We start from the raw sequence: 24,383 nt of genomic DNA, 5'->3' as shown, positions 1-24,383 counted from the left end.
CGCGTCCGCCGCCAGAGCTCTGTGATCCTGAGACCGAGCCATGAATGCCGGGACTTTGTTGTTGTGCCGTGACGCCATGAGATCGATGTCCGGCGTTCCCCAGCGGCGACAGATCTCTCGAAACACTTCTGGGTGTAGAGACCATTCCCCCGCATCCATGCCCTGACGACAGAAAATCTGCTTCCCAGTTTTCTACGCCCGGGATGTGAACTGCGGAGATGGTGGAGGCTGTGGCTTCCACCCACTGCGGAATCCGCCGGACTTCCTGGAAGGCTTGACGACTGCGAGTGCCGCCTTGGTGGTTGATGTATGCGACGGCAGTGGCGTTGTCCGACTGTATACGGATCTGTCTGCCCTCCAGCCACCGATGGAAAGCCAATAGGGCTAGATACACTGCCCTTATCTCCATAACATTGATCTGAAGGGAAGACTATCGGAGTCCAGGTTCCCTGAGCCCTGTGGGGGAGAAAAACCGCTCCCCACCCTGACAGGCTCGCGTCCGTGGAGACCACAGCCCAGGTTGGGGGTAGGAAGGATTTTCCCTGCGATAGAGAATTGGGAAGGAGCCACCACTGAAGAGATGTCTTGGTTGCAAGGGAAAGAGAGACGTTCCTGTCGAGGGAAGCCGACCTCCTGTCCCATTTGCGGAGAATGTCCCATTGGAGTGGCCGCAGATGGAATTGCGCGAACGGCACTGCCTCCATCGCTGCCACCATCTTCCCCAGGAAGTGCATGAGGCGCCTTAAGGGGTAGGAAGAAAAAGCTGACGCTTGAGAAGTCAAAGACGCAACTTGCGGAGCAGAATTACGTGTGACAGCATTAATCTCAGCCAGACAAGCTGAGATAGCTTGGAGTGCCCACACGGCTGCAAAGGCCGGGGCAAAAGACGCGCCCGTGGCCTCATAGATGGACTTCACCAGGAGCTCTATCTGCCTGTCAGTGGCATCCTTTAGCGATGAGCCATCTGCCACCGATACCACAGATCTAGCCGCCAATCTAGAGACTGGAGGATCCACCTTGGGACATTGAGCCCAACCCTTAACTACGTCAGGGGGGGGAAGGGGTAACGTGTGTCATTAAGGCGCTTAGTAAAGCGCTTGTCCGGGACCGCTCTGGGCTTCTGGACAGCATCTCTGAAGTTAGAGTGATTCACTAAGGCGTCCCCTTCAGGTGTATCAAGGTTAAGGGCGACGTCAGGGTCAGAGCCCTGAGCTGCGACGTCCGCCTCGTCCTCCAGCGAGTCCTCAAGCTGGGAACCCGAGCAGCGTGAAGAAGTTGGGGAAGATTCCCAGCGAGCCTGCTTAGCCTGTCTAGGACTGTGGTCCGGGCAGGGGTCCTCCACGTGAGACCTAGGGCCCAACCTGGGAGCGCGCTGCGGCGCGGACCGAGAGGGGCCTGGAGGCGACGATCCCACAGGGGCCGGGGCCTGTGTAAGGACCGGTCTGGACTGCAAAGCCTCTAGCAGCTTAGAAGACCATTTGTCCATAGACTGAGCCATGGATTGTGAAAGTGACTCAGTTTCTCAGCAAAAGAGGCGAACTCTGTCCCTGCCACCTGGACAGGGGGAGCAGGGGGGTCTACATGAGCCGAGGGGCCCACTAGTGACCGAGGCTCCGGCTGAGCAAGCGAAACAGGGGTCGAGCATTGCTCACAGTGAGGGTAGGTGGAACCCGCAGGTAACATAGCCCCACAAGAGGTACAGGCCGCAAAAAAACCCTGTGCCTTAGCACCTTTGCTCCTTGTGGACAACATGCTGTTGTCTCCTAGGAGAATGATCACTGAGGGTATATGGGCAAAAAACTGAGGAGCCCGTGATCCACGGGAGGGTGTATAGGCAGAGGGGAGGGGTTACACTTTTTAAAGTGTAATACTTTGTGTGGCCTCCGGAGGCAGAAGCTATACACCCAATTGTCTGTGTCTCCCAATGGCGCGACAAAGAAAAATAAATACTGTATTTTGCGCTTTATAAGACGCACCGGATTATAAGACGCACCCCCAAACTTAGACATAAAAAAAAAAAAAAAAAAAAAAAAAAAGGTAAAAAAAAAGAAAAATTGGGGTCCGTCTTATACTCTGGTGTTCTCTTACCGGAGGGGGGGCAGCAGTGGTGGTGAAGCAGGATCACAGGAGGCAGAGGTTGTGCTGGCAGGCACAGCGGGTCAGTGGCGGCGGCGTCCGGGGTGGCAGGAGCCGCGGTGGCGTCCGGGGTGGCAGGAGCCGCGGTGGCGTCCGGGGTGGCAGGAGCCGCGGTGGCGTCCGGGGTGGCAGGAGCCGCGGTGGCGTCCGGGGTGGCAGGAGCCGCGGTGGCGTCCGGGGTGGCAGGAGCCGCGGTGGCGTCCGGGGTGGCAGGAGCCGCGGTGGCGTCCGGGGTGGCAGGAGCCGCGGTGGCGTCCGGGGTGGCAGGAGCCGCGGTGGCGTCCGGGGTGGCAGGAGCCGCGGTGGCGTCCGGGGTGGCAGGAGCCGCGGTGGCGTCCGGGGTGGCAAGAGCCGCGGTGGCGTCCGGGGTGGCAGGAGCCGCGGTGGCGTCCGGGGTGGCAGGAGCCGCGGTGGCGTCCGGGGTGGCAGGAGCCGCGGTGGCGTCCGGGGTGGCAGGAGCCGCGGTGGCGTCCGGGGTGGCAGGAGCCGCGGTGGCGTCCGGGGTGGCAGGAGCCGCGGTGGCGTCCGGGGTGGCAGGAGCCGCGGTGGCGTCCGGGGTGGCAGGAGCCGCGGTGGCGTCCGGGGTGGCAGGAGCCGCGGTGGCGTCCGGGGTGGCAGGAGCCGCGGTGGCGTCCGGGGTGGCAGGAGCCGCGGTGGCGTCCGGGGTGGCAGGAGCCGCGGTGGCGTCCGGGGTGGCAGGAGCCGCGGTGGCGTCCGGGGTGGCAGGAGCCGCGGTGGCGTCCGGGGTGGCAGGAGCCGCGGTGGCGTCCGGGGTGGCAGGAGCCGCGGTGGCGTCCGGGGTGGCGGCTCCAGCAGCAGCGGCGGCGGGTGAGACGTGCAGCAGGCCGGTTCAGTGAGTGTCCCAGTGTCCGCGGGCCCGGTTCAAATCATGCCGCCTGGAGCGGCGCATGAGCAGATTGAGCTCTCATCCAAGAGCTCCATCTGCGCACGCGCCTGCTCCCGGTGCCAGCATTTGAAACTGGGACTGCGGACAAACTAGGTAACTTGCTGCACAGCCGCCCGCCCCGCACGCACAGAGTGGCAGCCAGCAGGCTGCCCACCCGCACACAGCACCCGGCTGCCGCCCGCACACAGCCACGGGTTCCTGGCTGGCACCGCACGCATGCACAGGTACCAGGCAGCTTGCACGCAGCCACAGGCACCCGGCCGACCGATCGCCGCACAGACAGGACCCCCAGGTACCGCTATATTCGGATTATAAGACAACCCCCCCCCCCATTTTCCTCCCAAATTTTTGGGAGGAAAAGTGCGTCTTATAAAGCGAAAGATACCGTAATTAAATAAAATTGTCAGTCTGGTCTACTGTTTCGAGCCCCAGTCAGAGTTTGTGAGTATTTATATGTGTGAGAAGATCGTTGTGGTACCATGCAGCATTACCTTCATGGCATTGTACAAGCTCCAGGCATCATAATATGTTGGAGGCATAAAAAGTGCGATGATGAGTTCTTCAACATGCCCACTCAGTTCAGACTTCAAATCTTTAATCAAATCCTTAAGAAAAAAAAAAAAACACAAATTATGATCACTCGTAGTAATATAGTCATCAAACACAAGCATATAGCACACAATCTAAATACCTGATAATTAGTGATTGGCAGTTCCGCAGATACCCGGGATCAGCGGTCCAACCAGATTTAAAGTAAAAAACAAATAAAAAAAAAACCTGGTTCGAGCCCGGAATGGTCTCGGATATCTGGCCAAGTGCTAGTCCCCATATAAGTCTATGGGGGACCAGAATCGGGCGCTTAAAAATGTTGGTAGAAGGGATAGGGGGATTGGAGCAAGCGTTTCATACTTACCAGTCTACGCGTAGCTGTAAGGCTCTGTTCACACTAGAAAAAGGATTTTTGTTAAGAAATTTCTGGAGTCTGAAAGATTAGCGCACTTGTGGTAAAAAAAAAAAAAAAAAAAAAGCGCACCAATAACGCACCGAAAACTGCATGCGTTACCGCATTTTTTTATGCGTTTTTGGTGCGTTTTTTTCCGCAGGTTGAAACCTGCGTTTTTTTACCATTATCTATGGGAAAAGAAGGGAATTTTGTTTACTTACCGTAAATTCCTTTTCTTCTAGCTCTAATTGGGAGACCCAGACAATTGGTGTATAGCTACTGCCTCCGGAGGCCACACAAAGTATTACACTTAAAAGTGTAAGGCCCCTCCCCTACTGCCTATACACCCCCCGTGGGATCACGGGCTCCTCAGTTTTAGTGCAAAAGCAAGAAGGAGGAAAGCCAATAAACTGGTTTAACCAAATTCAATCCGAAGGAATATCGGAGAACTGAAACCATTCAACCTGAACAACATGTGTATACAAAAAAACAGGGGCGGGTGCTGGGTCTCCCAATTAGAGCTAGAAGAAAAGGAATTTACGGTAAGTAAACAAAATTCCCTTCTTCTTTGTCGCTCTATTGGGAGACCCAGACAATTGGGATGTCCAAAAGCAATCCCTGGGTGGGTAAAATAATACCCCATGATAGGGCCGTAAAAACGACCCTTTTCTACAGGCGGGCAATCGCCGCCTGAAGGACTTGTCTACCTAGGCTGGCGTCCGCCGAAGCATAGGTATGCACCTGATAATGCTTGGTAAAAGTGTGCAGACTCGACCAGGTAGCCGCCTGGCACACCTGCTGAGCCGTAGCCTGGTGCCGTAATGCCCAGGACGCACCCACGGCTCTGGTAGAATGGGCTCTCAGCCCTGAGGGAACCGGAAGGCCCGCAGAACGGTAGGCTTCAAGAACTGGTTCTTTGATCCACCGAGCCAAGGTTGACTTGGAAGCCTGCGACCCTTTACGCTGGCCAGCGACAAGGACAAAGAGTGCATCCGAGCGGCGCAGAGGGGCCGTGCGGGAAATGTAGATTCTGAGTGCTCTCACCAGATCCAACAAATGCAAATCCTTTTCACATTGATGAACTGGACGAGGACACAAAGAAGGTAAGGAGATATCCTGATTGAGATGAAAGGGGGATACCACCTTAGGGAGAAACTCCGGAATCGGGCGCAGAACCACCTTATCCTGGTGAAACACCAGGAAGGGAGATTTGCATGACAGCGCTGCTAGCTCGGACACTCTCCGAAGAGACGTTACCGCTACTAGAAAGGCCACTTTCTGAGAAAGGCGAGACAGGGAAACATCCCTCATAGGCTCGAAAGGCGGCTTCTGGAGAGCAAGTAGAACCCTGTTGAGATCCCAGGGCTCTAACGGCCGCTTGTAAGGAGGGACGATATGACAAACTCCTTGCAGGAACGTGCGTACCTGAGGAAGTCGTGCTAGGCGCTTCTGAAAAAATACAGATAGCGCAGAGACTTGTCCCTTGAGGGAGCCGAGCGACAAACCTTTTTCCAAACCAGATTGCAGGAAGGAAAGAAAAGTAGGCAATGCAAATGGCCAGGGAGAAACTCCCTGAGCAGAGCACCAAGATAAGAATATCTTCCACGTTCTGTGGTATATCTTGGCGGAGGTTGGTTTTCTAGCCTGTCTCATGGTGGCAATGACCTCTTGAGATAATCCTGAACACGCTAGGATCCAGGACTCAATGGCCACACAGTCAGGTTCAGGGCCGCAGAATTCTGATGGAAAAACGGCCCTTGAGACAGCAAGTCTGGTCGGTCTGGTAGTGCCCACGGTTGGCCTACCGCGAGGTGCCACAGATCCGGGTACCACGACCTCCTTGGCCAGTCTGGAGCGACGAGGATGGCGCGGCGGCAGTCGGACCTGATCTTGCGCAGCACTCTGGGCAACAGTGCCAGAGGTGGGAACACATAAGGAAGCCGGAACTGCGACCAATCTTGAACTAAGGCGTCTGCCGCCAGAGCTCGGTGATCGTGAGACCGTGCCATGAAAACCGGGACCTTGTTGTTGTGCCGAGACGCCATTAGGTCGACGTCCGGCATCCCCCAGCGGCGACAGATCTCCTGAAACACGTCCGGGTGAAGAGACCATTCCCCTGCGTCCATACCCTGGCGACTGAGGAAGTCTGCTTCCCAGTTGTCCACGCCTGGGATGTGAACTGCGGATATGGTGGATGCCGTGTCTTCCACCCACGTCAGAATCCGCCGGACTTCCTGGAAGGCTTGTCGACTGCGAGTTCCTCCTTGGTGGTTGATGTATGCCACCGCTGTGGAGTTGTCCGACTGAATTCGGATCTGCTTGCCTTCCAGCCACTGCTGGAAGGCTTGTAGGGCAAGATACACTGCTCTGATTTCCAGAACATTGATCTGAAGGGTGGACTCTTGCTGAGTCCACGTACCTTGAGCCCTGTGATGGAGAAAAACTGCTCCCCACCCTGATAGACTCGCGTCTGTCGTGACCACCGCCCAGGATGGGGGAAGGAAGGACCTTCCTGTTGACAATGAGGTGGGAAGAAGCCACCACCGAAGGGATTCCTTGGCCGCCTGAGAAAGGGAGACGTTCCTGTCTAGGGACTTCGACTTCCCGTCCCATTGGCGGAGAATGTCCCATTGTAGTGGACGCAGATGAAACTGCGCGAAAGGGACTGCCTCCATTGCTGCTACCATCTTCCCTAGGAAGTGCATGAGGCGTCTCAAGGGGTGTGACTGGCCTTGAAGGAGAGATTGCACCCCTGTCTGTAGTGAACGCTGTTTGACCAGCGGAAGCTTCACTATCGCTGAGAGAGTATGAAACTCCATGCCAAGATATGTTAGCGATTGGGTCGGGGTTAGAGTTGACTTGGAAAAGTTGATGATCCACCCGAAACTCTGGAGAGTCTCCAGCGCAACGTTCAGGCTGTGTTGGCATGTCTCTTGAGAGGGAGCCTTGACAAGTAGATCGTCCAAGTAAGGGATCACGGAGTGACCCTGAGAGTGCAGGACTGCTACTACTGCTGCCATGACCTTGGTGAAGACCCTTGGGGCTGTCGCCAGACCGAAAGGCAGGGCTACGAACTGAAGGTGTTCGTCTCCTATAACGAAGCGTAGAAAACGCTGGTGCTCTGGAGCAATCGGCACGTGGAGATAAGCATCTTTGATGTCTATTGATGCTAGGAAATCTCCTTGAGACATTGAGGCGATGACGGAACGGAGGGATTCCATCCGGAACCGCCTGGTTTTCACATGCTTGTTGAGCAGTTTTAGGTCCAGAACAGGACGGAAAGACCCGTCCTTTTTTGGCACCACAAACAAATTGGAGTAAAAACCGTGACCTTGCTCCTGAAGAGGAACAGGGATCACCACTCCTTCTGTCTTTAAAGAGCACACCGCCTGCAGAAGAGCATCGGCTCGGTCGGGAGGCGGAGAAGTTCTGAAGAATCGAGTTGGAGGACGAGAACTGAACTCTATCCTGTACCTGTGAGACAGAATGTCTCTCACCCAACGGTCTTTGACCTGTGGCAGCCAAATGTCGCCAAAGCGGGAGAGCCTGCCATCGACCGAGGATGCGGAGAGAGGAGGCCGAAAGTCATGAGGAAGCCGCTTTGGTAGCGGTTCCACCGGCTGCTTTCTTCGGGCGTGACTGAGCCCGCCAAGAATCTGAGGTCCTCTGATCCTTCTGAGTCCTTTTGGACGAGGAGAATTGGGACCTGCCCGAGCCTCGAAAGGACCGGAACCTCGACTGTCCCCTCCTCTGTTGGGGTTTATTTGGTCTGGGCTGAGGTAAGGATGAATCCTTACCCTTGGACTGTAATGATTTCATCCAATCTCTCCCCAAACAGTCTGTCACCAGAAAATGGCAAACTGGTTAAGCACTTCTTGGAAGCAGAATCTGCCTTCCATTCCCTTAACCACAAGGCTCTGCGTAAAACCACGGAGTTGGCGGACGCCACTGCCGTACGGCTCGTAGAGTCCAGGACAGCATTAATAGCGTAAGACGCAAATGACATTTGAGAGGTTAAGGACGCTACTTGCGGAACAGAAGTACGTGTGACAGTGTCAACCTGCGCAAGACCAGCTGAAATAGCTTGGAGTGCCCATACAGCTGCGAATGCTGGAGCAAACGACGCGCCGATAGCTTCATAGATGGATTTCAACCAGAGTTCCATCTGTCTATCAGTGGCATCTTTAAGTGAAGCCCCATCTTCCACTGCAACTATGGATCTAGCCGCAAGCCTGGAGATTGGGGGATCCACCTTTGGACACTGGGTCCAGCTCTTGACCACATCAGGGGGAAAGGGATAACGTGTATCCTTAAGACGTTTGGAGAAACGCTTATCCGGATAAGCGTGGTGTTTCTGGACTGACTCTCTAAAGTCAGAGTGGTCCAGAAAAGTACTCAATTTACGCTTGGGATACCTGAAATGGAATTTCTCCTGCTGTGAAGCTGACTCCTCCACTGGAGGAGCTGGGGGAGAAATATCCAACATTTTATTGATGGACGCTATGAGATCATTCACTATTGCGTCCCCCTCAGGTGTATCCAGATTAAGAGCGGTCTCAGGATCAGAATCCTGATCAGCTACCTCTGCCTCATCATATAGAGAGTCCTCTTGCTGGGACCCTGACCAGTGTGATGAAGTCGAGGGTCGCTCATAGCGAGCTCGCTTAGGCTGTCTGGGACTGTCGTCCGTGTCAGAGCCATCACCCCGGAATGCATGGGACCCCCCCGGAGCACGGATTTGTTCAAATGAGGGGGGCCAGGGAGCATTGAATCAACAGTGCCCATGGTCTGAGGTACCGGTCTGGACTGCAAGGTCTCAAGGATTTTTGTCATAGTCACAGACAATCTATCAGCAAAAACTGCAAACTCCGTCCCTGTCACCTGGACAGTGTTCACAGGTGGTTCTCCTTGGGCCACCTCTAGCAGAGGCCCCGGCTGAGCAAGTGCCACAGGGGCCGAACATTGCACACAATGGGGGTCAGTGGCACCAGCCGGTAGAACAGCCGCACATGCGGTACAGGTAGCATAGAAAGCCTGTGCCTTGGCCCCCTTGCTTTTGCGGACGACATGTTGTCTAGCAATCTAGGAGGGTATATAGCCAAGAATAGCGACCGTACAGTGCAATGTATAGAATACAAGCATAAAGTACAAATGAACACTTCGGCACAAGTGGGGTCAGCACCAGAGGTGCCGCTTACCGCCCGCTCCAAGCGGGTGTGTGGTCGCCAGAATCCCGTGTCTGGGTCTCCCAGAGCTTGTCTCCCTTCTCCACTGAGACTGCAAACAGGAATGGCTGCCAGCGTCCTGTGAAGAGGGGCGTGCCGTGGGCGTGCCCCAGACAAAGTGCGGGAAACTGGCGTCCCACTGTGCCCAGTGAGGGGGGTTGGAGTATGCTAAGCAGACTCCAGCCCTCGGCGCTGACATTCTGACAGCGTCCCGTCCTTCCCCTGACTGGCAGGCCTGGGGGCGGGAACGAAACGGAACTAGGCCGCAAAAGCCGGGGACTCGATTTATAAGCGCGGCCGCCGTATAAGCGCGGCCAGCGCGGAAGTCCCCGGCGCACCACAAGTCCCAGCCGCGCCGCAGCGCTGCCGCCGTAAAAACCGCCATCAGCGGCCGGCGCGGCAGTTCCTAATACATAAACTCACTCAGCAAAGCTGCAGTGAGTATAGCACAAGCGCGCCGCGCTGCTGCCCCCGGCGCACTAACACACCCAGCAATGCTGGTGTGTGTGTGCGCGATTTGTACGGGGACACAGAGTACCTTAATGTAGCAGGGCCATGTCCCTGACGATACTCAGCTCCATGTCCAGCAGATTCCCAGGGCTGTGGACGGAGCACGGTCTCCTGTGCCTGGAGACCGATAGGATCCCACTTCACCCAGAGCCCTAAGGGGATGGGGAAGGAAAGCAGCATGTGGGCTCCAGCCTCCGTACCCGCAATGGGTACCTCAACCTTAAACACCTCCGACAAAAGTGGGGTGAGAAGGGAGCATGCTGGGGGCCCTAGTATGGGCCCTCTTTTCTTCCATCCGACAAAGTCAGCAGCTGCTGCTGACTAAACAGTGGAGCTATGCGTGGATGTTAGCCTCCTTCGCACAAAGCATGAAAACTGAGGAGCCCGTGATCCCACGGGGGGTGTATAGGCAGTAGGGGAGGGGCCTTACACTTTTAAGTGTAATACTTTGTGTGGCCTCCGGAGGCAGTAGCTATACACCAATTGTCTGGGTCTCCCAATAGAGCGACAAAGAAAACACAGGTGCCTGCAGAAAATAGGTGACATGCTCATTCTTTTTCTCAAAAAATTCTGAAAAAAAAAGTTCTTGAAATAAAAAAAAAACAACGAGTGCGCACAGCTATTTTTTTTTCCCCATAGGTTACAACCATTTCTCCAGAAATTTCTGCAGCAAAAATGTAAAAAAAAAAGCGAGTAAAACGCAGTGTGCGCACAGGGCCTTATACTGCTTCCACGACACTCATTATCCTTCAAGTTTCACCGCTTTCCCTACCCACCGGCAGTCTTGGAATCTGTCTGCAGTCAGACAGTGCCCCCACCCCGAGTAGCAGCGTGTCTGGCTGCAGACAATCACAGACACTGTACGTGTCCCTATCAGGGTGTAAGAATAAAACAAAACTGGCACAGGGTCCTCCCATATGATTCCCAGCACAGAAAGCACACAGCTACAAGCTGAAGCCCCTGTCATGCACTGATTATGGTTGTGTATCAGGAAGAGGAACCACAGGTTTTTGTTTTTTTTTAACCCCTTCACCCCTGGGCGATTTTCCGTTTTTTTAATTTTTTTTTTTTCACTCCCCTTCTTCCGAGAGCCGTAACTTTTAAATTTTTCCATCAATCTTTCCATATAAGGGCTCATTTTTTGCAGAACAAGTTGTACTTTTAAATGAAACCAGACATTTTACCCTATATTGTACTGGAACACAGCAAAAAAAATTCCAAGTGTGGAAAAACTGACAAAAAAAAAAAAAAGTCTGATTGCACAAATGTTTTTGGGATATTTTATTCACTGTGTTCGCTATATGGTAAAACTGATGTGTTGGTGTGATACCTCAGGTTGGTACGAGTTCATAGACACCAAACTTCTATAGGTTTACTTTTCTCTAAGGGATTAAAAAAAAAAAAATTCACAAGTGTGTCCAATAAAAGTGGCATTCTTTTTGCGCCATTTTCCAAAACCCGTAGTGTTCTCATTTTTTGAGCTCTATGGCTCAGTGACTGCTTATTTTTTGCGTCTTAAACTGACATTTTTAATGGCACCATTTTTGCGCAGATGCTACATTTTGATTGCCCATTATTGCATTTTGCGGCGACCAAAACATAAATTTTGTAGTTTGGAATTTGTTTGCCGCTACGCCGTTTACCAATCAGGTTAATTTATTTTATATTTTGACAAATCGGGTACTTCTGAACGCGGCGATACCAAATGTGTATCTCTATATTTTTGACCCTTTAGTTTTCAATGGGGCGAATGGAAGGAGGGGGGGGGGGGGATTTGAAATTGGGGGGGGGGGGGGGTTTCATTTATTTTTTTTAATTTTACTAGGTCCCGTAGAGCAGGGTTCCCCAACTCCAGTCCTCAAGGCCCACCAACAGTGCATGTTTTCAGGATTTCCTTAGCATTGCACTGCTGTTGGAACCAGCACCTGGGCAGGTAATACACCTGTGCAATACTAAGGAAATCCCAAAAACCTGCACTGTTGGTGGGCCTTGAGGACTGGAGCTGGGGACCTCTGCCGTAGAGGACTAAGGATCAGCAGTCTGACCACTTGTTCCTTTCTGTATATCAGAGAAAATTCAGAAGAGATCACAGGAGGACCTAGGAACCACGCAGACGTATACCGTATTTTTCGCTTTATAAGACGCACTTTTGTTCCCCCAAATTTTGCGTCCAGGGGAGGTGGGGCAGCAGCTCTGGAGCGCAGGTGAACGCTGCGGGCTGCAGCCTTTGATCTCCTGCTCCCGCTCATATAATATGCACAGCCGCTGTCCATCTCCGGTGGTGCTGAAATCGCACGCAGTGATGGGCTGGGGGAGCGGTGCATATTATATGAGCCTGCGCCCCCCTGTGATCGCACATGCCCCCCCCTGTTAGATTTGGCCCCCAGGCTGCTGCTCATTCTAAAATAAAAAAAGCTTTACTTACCCCTGCAGCGTTTCTCCCCGTGTCCCTGCTTCCACTGTGATCAGGCTGGCAGAGATCTCCGTGTGCTGTGCCGATCACATGACCGCACTGAGAACCAGGAAGTAAGGAACAGAAGCACGGAGGGAGACAGGAGGAGGTAAGGAAAGAGTGTTTTATTTTACTATGGGCAGCAGCCTGGGGGCGATATCTAACACAGGGGGACTTGTGCGATCTATAGGGGCCATGGGCAGCACTATGGGGGCGATATCTAACACAGTACGTGTGCAATCCATAGGGGGCCATAGGCAGCACAGGGGAACGTGTGCAATCCATAGGGGGCCATAGGCAGCACAGGGGAACGTGTGCAATCCATAGGGGGCCATAGGCAGCACAGGGGAACGTGTGCAATCCATAGGGGGCCATAGGCAGCACAGGGGAACGTGTGCAATCCATAGGGGGCCATAGGCAGCACAGGGGAACGTGTGCAATCCATAGGGGGCCATAGGCAGCACAGGGGAACGTGTGCAATCCATAGGGGGCCATAGGCAGCACAGGGGAACGTGTGCAATCCATAGGGGGCCATAGGCAGCACAGGGGAACGTGTGCAATCCATAGGGGGCCATAGGCAGCACAGGGGAACGTGTGCAATCCATAGGGGGCCATAGGCAGCACAGGGGAACGTGTGCAATCCATAGGGGGCCATAGGCAGCACAGGGGAACGTGTGCAATCCATAGGGGGCCATAGGCAGCACAGGGGAACGTGTGCAATCCATAGGGGGCCATAGGCAGCACAGGGGAACGTGTGCAATCCATAGGGGGCCATAGGCAGCACAGGGGAACGTGTGCAATCCATAGGGGGCCATAGGCAGCACAGGGGAACGTGTGCAATCCATAGGGGGCCATAGGCAGCACAGGGGAACGTGTGCAATCCATAGGGGACCATAGGCAGCACAGGGGAATGTATGCCATCTTATAATGCCAGTGTACGTCTAACAAATAATATAGGGTATATGTCCCTCATAGCCCCCTCATCCTAAAATTAGCCCCCTTAATCTGGATATGGCCACGTCCCCCAGTGATGCCACATTTCCCGTGGCAGGCACACAGGCCCACATCACCCTCTGTTACATATCGCCCCCATGTTGCTGCTTTTAGTAAAATAAACTCTTTCCTTACCTTCTGCAGCTCTGTCCTGTCTCGTGTCTCCCTCCTCGGGGTTGAGCTCCTCCTGTCTCCTGCACTTCCTACTTCCTGGTTCTAGTGCAGGTCATGTGATCGGGACAGCAGAGAGATATCTCTGCATGCCTAATCACAGCAGCAGGAGGGAGACCGGGCAGACGCTGGAGGAGGTGAGTAAAGAGTTTATTATTTTACTATGGGCAGCAGCACGGGAGGCCACATCTAACACAAGGGGAGGGGGGATCCTGTGCGATCAAAAGGTAAGCACAGGCAGATAATATGCACAGCTCCCCCAGCCCATCAGCGCGATGCAGTTTCAGCACCACGCTTCTGATGGACAGCGGCTGTGCATATTGTATGAGCGGGAGCAGGAGATCAAACGCTGCCGCTCCCAGCACCGCTCCAGAGCTGCCTGCACCTCCACTGGACTTATATTATATACACACACACACACACACACACACACACACACACACACACACACACACACACACACATACATACATACACACACCCCCCCCCCTCCCGTATATTCAGATAAGACGCACCCCCTACTTTCCCCAAAACAAAATGTGGGGGAACAAAACTGCATCTTATAAAGCGAAAAATATATATATATTTGCCTTAGTCTGTCTGTCTGTAAAATTGTGTCCTTACGGTGACACAAAGCTGATTGGCCGCTGGGCTCGTCATGGCCCCGCCCCCCCCCGCACGGATTGGCCGCTCGCCGAGGCTGCGCCCCCACACGGATTGGCCGGCCGCTCGCCCAGGCTCCGTTCCCCCCCCACAGATTGGCCTCTTGCCCTGGCACCCTGCAGGCATTGGCAACTCTGCCACGCCCCGCCCCCCTCACGCAATGCACGCTAGCTCTGGCCCCACCCCCCCACGCATTCCCCGAACCGACACTGTCACGGAACCACGACTCCCAGGTGAGTACTGTACCCCCGGGAGCCCACATCAGCGTACGCCGCCAAACCAGCCGACACATACCCTCGCATTGCTGGGGCTGGCCGGCATATGCTGGTGAGGGCTCCCGTGCGAGCGGGGGACGAGATACGCTGGTAACCATGGTAGCATAGTTACCAGCGCATCAAGGTCCTGCAGCGGCGGAACATACACACACACACACATAACAGATCACACTCACTCACACACACACACACACACATCACATCGCATCCACACACTCAACATCCTGGGATATCGCTTGCTTCTCGGCGGCGATACTGTGCTGTGAGCTTCCAGGACCTGCCAGAGGATCACATGGCCAGAAGCATGTGGGATCTCCGGATGTTGTGAGTGTGAGCGCGTATGTGCAATATCGTCAGTGTGTGTGTGAGTGAGAGAGTGTAGGCGATCGGGTGTGTGTGTGTGTGTGTGTGTGTGTGTGTGTGTGTGTGTGTGTGTGTGTGTGTGTGTGTGTGTGTGTGTGTGTGTGTGTGTGTGTGTGTGTGTGTGTGTGAGAGAGTGTAGGCGATCGGGTGTGTGTGTGTGTGTGTGTGTGTGGGCGATCGTGTGTGTGTGTGTGTGTGTGGGCGATCGTGTGTGTGTGTGTGTGTGTGTGTGTGTGTGTGTGGGCGATCGTGTGTGTGTGTGTGTGTGTGTGTGTGTGTGTGTGTGTGTGTGTGTGTGTGTGTGTGTGTGTGTGTGTGGGCGATCGGGTGTGTGTGTGTGTGTGTGTGTGTGTGTGTGTGTGTGTGTGTGTGTGTGTGTGTGTGTGGGCGATCGGGTGTGTGTGTGTGTGTGTGGGCGATCGGGTGTGTGTGTGTGTGTGTGTGTGGGCGATCGGGTGTGTGTGTGTGTGGGCGATCGGGTGTGTGTGTGTGTGGGCGATCGGGTGTGTGTGTGTGTGGTGTGTGTGTGTGTGGGCGATCGGGTGTGTGTGTGTGGGCGATCGGGTGTGTGTGTGTGGGCGATCGGGTGTGTGTGTGTGGGCGATCGGGTGTGTGTGTGTGTGTGTGTGTGTGTGTGTGTGTGTGGGCGATCGGGTGTGTGTGTGAGTGAGTGTAGGCGATCGGATCTGTGAGTGTCGGCAGAGGAGCACGGCATGCTGGGGACAGAGAGGCTGATGCTGGGAGGAGAGAGGCTGATGCTGGGAGGAGAGAGGCTGATGCTGGGAGGAGAGAGGCTGATGCTGGGAGGAGAGAGGCTGATGCTGGGAGGAGAGAGGCTGATGCTGGGAGGAGAGAGGCTGATGCTGGGAGGAGAGAGGCTGATGCTGGGAGGAGAGAGGCTGATGCTGGGAGGAGAGAGGCTGATGCTGGGAGGAGAGAGGCTGATGCTGGGAGGAGAGAGGCTGATGCTGGGAGGAGAGAGGCTGATGCTGGGAGGAGAGAGGCTGATGCTGGGAGGAGAGAGGCTGATGCTGGGAGGAGAGAGGCTGATGCTGGGAGGAGAGAGGCTGATGCTGGGAGGAGAGAGGCTGATGCTGGGAGGAGAGAGGCTGATGCTGGGAGGAGAGAGGCTGATGCTGGGAGGAGAGAGGCTGATGCTGGGAGGAGAGAGGCTGATGCTGGGAGGAGAGAGGCTGATGCTGGGAGGAGAGAGGCTGATGCTGGGAGGAGAGAGGCTGATGCTGGGAGGAGAGAGGCTGATGCTGGGAGGAGAGAGGCTGATGCTGCGGGTAGAGAGGCTGATGCTGCGGGTAGAGAGGCTGATGCTGCGGGTAGAGAGGCTGATGCTGCGGGTAGAGAGGCTGATGCTGCGGGTAGAGAGGCTGATGCTGCGGGTAGAGAGGCTGATGCTGCGGGTAGAGAGGCTGATGCTGCGGGTAGAGAGGCTGATGCTGCGGGTAGAGAGGCTGATGCTGCGGGTAGAGAGGCTGAGGCTGCGGGTAGAGAGGCTGATGCTGCGGGTAGAGAGGCTGATGCTGCGGGTAGAGAGGCTGATGCTGCGGGTAGAGAGACTGATGCTGCGGGTAGAGAGACTGATGCTGCGGGTAGAGAGACTGATGCTGCGGGTAGAGAGACTGATGCTGCGGGTAGAGAGACTGATGCTGCGGGTAGAGAGACTGATGCTGCGGGTAGAGAGACTGATGCTGCGGGTAGAGAGACTGATGCTGCGGGTAGGGAGACTGATGCTGCGGGTAGAGAGACTGATGCTGCGGGTAGAGAGACTGATGCTGCGGGTAGAGAGACTGATGCTGCGGGTAGAGAGACTGATGCTGGTGCAGCATGGGGGATGGAGCACGATGGGGAGTGCGGAGTATGGCGGATGGAGCACGTTTGGGAGTGCGCAGCATGGTGGATGGAGCACGATGGGGGGTGCGCAGCATAGGGGATGGAGCACGGTGGGGAGTGCGCTGCATGGGGGATGGAGCATGATGGGAAGTGCACACCTCCCCCCAACACAACACAACACACAACACAACAACACACACACTGGGAACCACAAACAACTGCCCTACACAGACACCCACACAGACAACGCTGTACACACACAACACCCAACACAAACACCGCGGCACACACAAATATACGCACATACCGCACAACACACACATTGCACAAAACATACCTCCCCAAAACACACCACACACACATAAACCGCGCAACACACACACACACACACACACAACACTGCTCTCACCCCCCGTCACACCCAGAACATGTACAGCGCCCTACACAAACACTTGGTAACTACACACAACAACATATATATACATACATATACACATATACACATATACATATATACATATACACATATACATAATATTTTTCCCTGCCCTCGTTTCCAGGGTAATGGAGAGGTTTTCCTGAGTTAAAGGGTTAAGAATATACTTGCTCTTACAGCCCAGAAACTGAATACTCTAGAGCAGGGGCTGCAACCATTACAATTGCTCCATTATTTGCATAGAAATTTCCTAAGCAAATTTTCCCACCAATTCCAATCCCACCTGTATTCAAATATAGCTCAAGAAGAGCAACAACCAAACATCACCTTCTGAAGACGCACAGCAATAATCCAGACCTATTAGCAGCAAATAATGGGAGCCTTGTCTTTCTGACAGCTTACCTTCCCATAAGCGGTTTTAAATGCCGCCTTAATCTTCTGCCTTTGATCATTAGAACGATTAGACACTACATCAATTATGGCTTGTTCGTCAGTTCCTATGTGAAAGACAGAAAATCATATTGCGAGGTGTCCAGTAGGCAAAAGAAGGGTTCAGAATAAAAAGAGGGTAAAGTCCATACCAAATCCCTTCATTGCCTTTCGCAGCTTTTCGGCATCGGCCAACGCATCAAAATTTGAAGATGCTTTGATAGTCCCCTGGGTGGCAGTCATTGCAGCAGCAAAAGGCTGGGAAAATAACCATACATTACAGAAGGAAATATAGGAATGATAAAGACTGATGAAAGATTTAAAAAAAAAAATAATATGTGAAGCACTATACGTTATGTCCCATAATGCTCAGAGATGACGAGTTCACAATTTACCATATGAGTGTGTGACAAGACCAAACCTACACCCTGCTGGAGACTTCCAAGTCACCAGCGGTACTCCCTCTCCCCCACTAACTGGGCTAATCTTTCTCCACATTAAGCACTGTAGTTTAACAAGAATCTATCAGGTTTTTGCCAGCCTCTCTGACGGCAACATAATGTAGGGGCAGAGACCCTGATCCAGTGATGTATCACAGGGCTGCATGCTGCAGTATCGAATACAAAAAAAAATAAAATTAATTCAGGTTTTATATTCTGCAGAACTACCAGTTCTCTGAATGCTGAGCTCTGTGTAATCCCAACCATACCTCTGACTGAGCTTTCTGAGCTGTGCATAGGCAGAAAGCTGCCAATCATTGGTGGGGAAAGCTTATGACTATGAAGGACTACGTGGCAGCAGGTTTACTAGTTCTCTAGTGATTATCTGCTGCCGATAAACCAAATGATTCTGTCAACACTATGAAGGAAAAAAAAAAAAACAAAAAAAAACAGCCCAGTAAGGGACCACACCGGAATCAGGGTCTCTGCCCCTACATTATGCTGCTCTCAATTTAATTGAGAGAAAAAAAAAAAAAAAAAAAAAAAAAAAAAAAAAAAAAAAAACCACACAACCCTGGTAACAGATTCCCTTTAAAGAGGTTGTACAGGACAAACATTGATAACCTAGCTACACAATGGTCATGAGTGATCTGGTATTGTCAAAGTAACACTCCTCCATAATCAACTCAGCAGCAAGATGTAAGCAATTTGCTGACATCCATAGACTGTCTAGGGGACTGCCATAGAGTCCAGCACCTGTCATCTCTGCTCCATTCAGATGGGGCCTTGTTCTCATGATTGGTGGGGGTCTCTGGTCAGACACCCTTTCATCAATCAGTTATCACAGATCCCATGGTCATGTCAGACATGAATGACAATACAGGATGTCTTTCCAAGAAACTTATGAAAACGCACACACACAGACGTTTGCATTGGGTGAAAGATATGTGTACTATACAAATGCTTTCTGAGAACAAACATGCAGCTGCATTTTCTATACAGTTCCAAAAACCAGTGCACACGACATGCAGTCACCTTGCTCCGACCGGCTCTACACCACATAGGGTATAACGGCATAGAGTCATTAGGAAGACAAAGGAGATAAGGGAGAATTAGGGGAAGCAAAAATTATTGGATTGCATTGGGTTTTGCACAACGTAGCATATTTACAGCGCAACAAATTCAGCCCATTTCACCTTGGAAAACAAAACAAAAAAAAAAAAATAAATAAATAATCTTCCCTAAAATAAAAATAAAAAAAAAGAAAATTAACGTAACCATCTTAAGAAGTGTTAATTCATGCAATGCACACTAATACAAGTAATGAGTAGCAATGCATTACATACCTGATGCTGAGCACTAACCTACAAGACGCAATGTAAGAAAAAAAAAAAAAAATATCTACAGTTTATAACATAAGGATTAAACAAGGAGATCGTAGATTCACAAAACACCTATTGATCTTGCTTTTGTCAACATGGGATTGGAAATAATTCAAATATTAAGAAAATAGAGATCTACAAACCAGAGGTTGCTGTCCTGGTGCTGGTCCTGATGGGAATCCACCTAGAAGAAAAAAAAAAAAAAAAAAAAAAAAAAAAATCACAATATAGACATACAAGTATGATAAAAATTGCAGATGTTATGTTCTAAAAAGTCCATCAAACCTTCAGAACACAATAGTAAAATGCAGCCACCTGCGCTGGTCTTGACCCTTTGAAGGCAGGTTCTCCCTCCCTCTTACCCGTCATGTGCTGTAGAGCTACACAAATGAGGCTATAAAATATTCATGTGCAGAGAAAGCCTGAAACTGCTTGGCCGGGACGCCTCTCACATATCGTCTAACATGGTCTGCCCAGGCTTCACAACTTGTTTTTTCTCCTGCATTTATGGCGCTCAATCTGTAAGGCTGCCACACTTTAAAAGGTCCAAGCTAACAGCACCATACCTGCAGGTTTAGGTCAGGAGACCCTGGTGTAGGTTAATTAAATGTTTGGTTTTTTTTTACAAAGTTAATTTTAAATCAATAGATCTTATAATAAGTTCCACAATAAATGGGTAAAAAAAAAAACAAAAAACTGTTTCTGTTCTGAGATAATCTTATATACGTGTCCCTGCTATGTACTGTGTAATGGCCGTGTCTGACTGTACAGGGACATGATGTGATCATACCACATCTCCTGGGCCGGGGAGGACACAAGAGTATAAAACACATTACAGCACAGAATCGAAAGTTATTCTTTAGAGGTAAAACATTTATAATAAAAAAAAAAAAAAAAAAAAAAAAAAAAACTGGCAGGGAAACGTTTTACCTCACAAAAAGAATCTGCTTTTCTCTCATGTTGTAAGGTTTGTATACTTTACTTTCTCCCCAGCCCAGGAGATGTGGTTTGATCAGACACATCCATTACACAGTACATATTGGGGGCACATTTATAAGACCTCACCGCAGGAACAATTTTTTTAAAAAAACACATCCAACTGTGAAACTTATTATTTTAAGATAAACTTTAAAACTAACTTTGTTGGTAGGCAAATCCCTTTAATGCACATGCAGAAACCGACAGCCTTCAGTCCCTCTATTCACAATCACAGATTGGGGCCACACGTTGGGCTCCAAAGAATACAAAATATATACAGTGGAACCTTGGATTACGAGCATAATTGGCTCCAGGACTGTGCTCTTAAACCAAGTTACTCTTATATCAAAGCAAATTTTCCCATAGGAAATTGACACAGACAATTCGTTCCACAACCCAAAAATATTTACTATATTTATACAAACTTATTACAGTAATACAAAATAATGTCCTGTATTCATATAAATTACAGTACACTAATACAAAATACTGTACAAACAACAAACAAACAAATTAAACTGCATGTTAGCTTACAATAGAATAGTTGGTGCGAGAGGTACAATACAAGCAACGTGCTGCACTGGTTAGCAGAGTACAGTACTGTATCCACAAATGCATATTGATAGACATGCTATATAGTATATACTGTACTGTGCAATGGTATACTGTATACAGTACATACTGTATGTACAGAAAGTTACCTCCAGAGCGGATCAGAGTGTAGAGAAAGGACAGAACCAGACGTGTGCACAGTGAGTATTTGCCCTTATTGCAAATCAAATGTTCTTAAACCAAGTTATAAAAAGCTTTGCTTGTCTTGCAAAACGCTCTCAAACCAAGTTACTCTTAAACCAAAGGTTGCACTGTATATGAAATCCCATAGTGTCGATTTATATCATTTCCACAGGAGATGCCATAAGTGTACAGTGTGAAACGGACCCCACCAATGGGACTTGTGTCCATTTCAAGGTGCCCTGATGTGCGCTACGGTCAGTGATGCGGTGGTGATCATTCCCGATCATTTGCACATGAATTCCGACCTCACCAGAGGAAAAATAAACCAGGCTTGGTTGTTTTGATGCAAAACCCTATTGGTGGGATCAGCACACCCTCTACATTAAGTATTTCTACAGGATGTGCCATAAATGTAAAGTGGTAGTACACCTGACGAGTGATACCAAATGTTTAATATGCTTATCTACAGCAAACTACTCTATAACAAACCCCAAACTGGAGAACATCAGTATGTAAAAGCGCAGTAGTGCTAACTGTTGTGTGGTCTTATTAGGCTACACTGCTGCTGTCATTTCCAGTAGAATCTGAACTTTTTTACAACTCTGCAAAAATGATTTATGTAAAAGGAGTCCACCAACCTGGTACTGGAGCTGGTCCTCCACCTCCATAATTCTGAGCACCGGGCTGTTGGTATCCACCATAGCTGGGGGCACCACCTGGAGGTGCTCCAAAGCCGCCGGCTGCAGGTGCTCCATATCCTCCGGCAGCTGGTGCTCCATAGCCACCAGGAGCCCCAAAACCAGGCCCACCATACCCAGGAGCGCATTGTGGTGCTCCATAGCCTGGGGCTCCAGGAGGGGCTCCATATCCTGGTGCTTGACCTGGTGCTCCAAATCCAGGAGCTAGGGAGAAAAGAAAAAATAAATAATAAACATGGACCAAAATTAAAATAAAAAAAGTCAAGAAAAGAAAAAAAGTTATTGACCTGTTTAACAGCTTCAAAAGCATGCTTGTATGTAAAATTTTGGCAAAGGCTATATTGTAAAGAAAAGAAAAAAATAATCAAGGTATATTCTACTGTCTGAAAAGTGGAAATAGACCAGGTAATTACCCAGGAGCAGAATTTTTTGCCTAGCAGCATTAGAGCAAAGTATGATTTCTGATTGTGCGGTCCAGGTCTCTCTACAGCTATGTTGCGTTACATGGTTAGTCCCACTCCTCCGATTTGGCACAGGCGGTAAGCAGAAGACTGCAAGGAGGGGTTCTGCCTTTTTTGCGCTCAGGTCAAAGACTGGGAGTTTGTGGAAGGTTAGTTGTTCGGCTCCTTTCACAGGGTGTTTGTGCTGTGTGGCGGCCATTGTTGAGGGAGATGGTTTTGTGCCTGTGGGGCTGTGTGGCCTGGAGTCATGGGGACTCAGCCTTGCAGCATGGGTGAAGCAGGTCACCTGGGCTGCTGGAGCACTAACACTGTGGCGGAAGTTGTTGGCACACAGCACCTTTAAGGCTTCAGAAAGTTAGACAAACCCAGCAATCAGGAAGTTTGCAAAACTATGGATGATTTTTGGCATTTTTTTGGCTCTCATTACCCCCCCTTCCCCCCATTTTCCTATCCACCTTCTTCCAGAACCTATAACGTTTTTTTAATTTTCCCCATCGATATGGCCATATTAATGTCTGTTATGTGGGGTCAGACAAGTTGTAGTTTTGATGGCACCAATCATTTCACTGCACAATTTACTGAAATTACAAAAATAAAAAAAAAAAAAAAAAAATTGCAAGTCAGTTGAAACTGAAGAAAAGAAACAAAAAAAACAAAAGGAGTCTTAGACACTGGTGGAACCACCGAGCTTTCCCAGGCAAACCCGTCTCAGTAAACACACTAGCGGCCATTTTCCTGAAGCAGCTCCACCAGTGGTTTTGTAGCTCTCGGCGCCTTTCGCTCTATACTAATCAAATATAGAGAGCAGAATCCACCCAAAATAATGAGCACGTCACTTCTTTTAAATGCCTCAGTGTTTCTGCAGTAACATAATACACTGCAAATGCACATGTTCTGTGTTATATACATTCTATGGGGAATCCGCTGTGAATGATGCACTAAACCTATATACCAAGTTTATGGTGCAGTAAAAATGACCTGGCAGCAGGATTCTCCTCGTCAGTATGATGACAGCCAAACCAAACTTACCACACATTTTACTAGTTTTTAAAATAGAAAGAAAAAAAAAAAAAAAACCACCACCTTGTGTTGCAATTTTTCGAGACCTGTAACCAATTTTGCTTCTTCCTTGAGTGGAGCTGTGTCAAGACGTTCTTATGTGTGACAAGCTGTAGTTATTACTACCATTGTGGGGTAACATTCCACATACTGATCACGTTTCTTTACATTTCTGGGGGTAATAGTTACTAAAAACACTGCTTTAGTCTTTTGTACAAACAGGGGCGCCGCCCCCCCTCCTCTCTGAGCCAGGCATTTCATATATAGCTTCCCATGGGCAGCTGTCTGAAGAGTCAGGCCTCGATCCTGCTCACTAGTTGTTTGTCATTAATAAAGTATTGTCCTCGAATGTCCCTAATAAATTATGTCCAGTGATTTATGCATATTTGTACATTAAAGATGTACAAATATTAATGCTTTCACTACAGTTATGTTTGTCTCGATCCTTCTCTGCCCCATCTACACAGAGGTTGGTTGACTCAAGGTGAGGTCTTAATACTAGAGGACAGGACCGCCCCAATTGGGGTACACCTTGTCATGGTGGGATGGCTTTTACACTTTTTAATTAAAAAAAAAAAAAAAAAAACCACCAACAACAGTGTTAGGCCCCTTTCACACATCCGTTTTTTGCCATCAGTCACAATCCGTCGAATTTTGGGAAGAAAAAAAAAAAAAAAAATAGATCCAGCGCTGGATCCATTTTATTCTCATTGACTTGTATAAGTGATGGATGACCTCACGTTACATCATCTGTGGTAAAATGTGTGTCCGTTGGATGTCACCGTCCATTGTTTGGTGTAATGGAAGCCTATGGGTGCAGGATCCATTGTTATCTGTAACACAAATCTGTCTTTTTATCCGATGCTCAATGCAGCTTTTAAAAAAAAATGATAAATACTTTGATAGACAGACTGTACTTTTACGGATGCTGTGGCGGTAGAGGGGGGCAAAAAAAAAAAAAAAAAACTGGAGTGGTGCTTTAAAATTAAGGTTGTAAATTTAAGGTGACATTATAAAAGAGGACACAGGTAAATAAAGCCGCTGCACACCACCTGTCACCTGTAGAACAAATCGGACATTTTTATTGTCCTGTTATCAGGAGCAAATCCCTAATAGCTTTTTTAGGTTATAAATATCACACAGCTAGAAGACTGTAGATTTAACAAACGCAATATCTCTTATTAAACAATGGTCTTCACCAGTTAATACAATAAGAACCTGTTGTAAGAAAAGTTTGTAAGTAATGTGAAACACTTGCCCCCAGGGTAGGCCGGCATTGCCC

At 50.3% G+C, this 24,383-nt stretch overlaps 1 protein-coding gene across 2 annotated transcripts in view; it reads right to left on the bottom strand.

Annotated features, from left to right (window-relative positions):
• Nucleotides 1-24,383, bottom strand: part of ANXA7 (annexin A7) — a 95,309-nt gene that overhangs the window by 38,060 nt on the left and 32,866 nt on the right. The window contains exons 3-9 of one of the 2 annotated variants that reach the window (XM_075348818.1): nt 24,360-24,383; nt 21,522-21,785; nt 19,314-19,354; nt 19,135-19,152; nt 17,501-17,606; nt 17,322-17,416; nt 3,535-3,648 (exon numbers count right to left, since the gene is read on the bottom strand). The exon at nt 24,360-24,383 is cut by the window's right edge and continues 139 nt beyond it. In XM_075348818.1, the coding sequence (XP_075204933.1) occupies nt 3,535-3,648; nt 17,322-17,416; nt 17,501-17,606; nt 19,135-19,152; nt 19,314-19,354; nt 21,522-21,785; nt 24,360-24,383 (662 nt within the window). The remainder of the gene's footprint in view (nt 1-3,534; nt 3,649-17,321; nt 17,417-17,500; nt 17,607-19,134; nt 19,153-19,313; nt 19,355-21,521; nt 21,786-24,359) is intronic. The other variant, XM_075348817.1, reaches the window with a different exon arrangement.

The sequence above is a fragment of the Anomaloglossus baeobatrachus genome, chromosome 5 (genome assembly GCF_048569485.1).
Source record: "Anomaloglossus baeobatrachus isolate aAnoBae1 chromosome 5, aAnoBae1.hap1, whole genome shotgun sequence".
Lineage (NCBI taxonomy): Eukaryota > Metazoa > Chordata > Amphibia > Anura > Aromobatidae > Anomaloglossus > Anomaloglossus baeobatrachus.
This window is presented reverse-complemented; position numbering and strand designations above follow the sequence as displayed.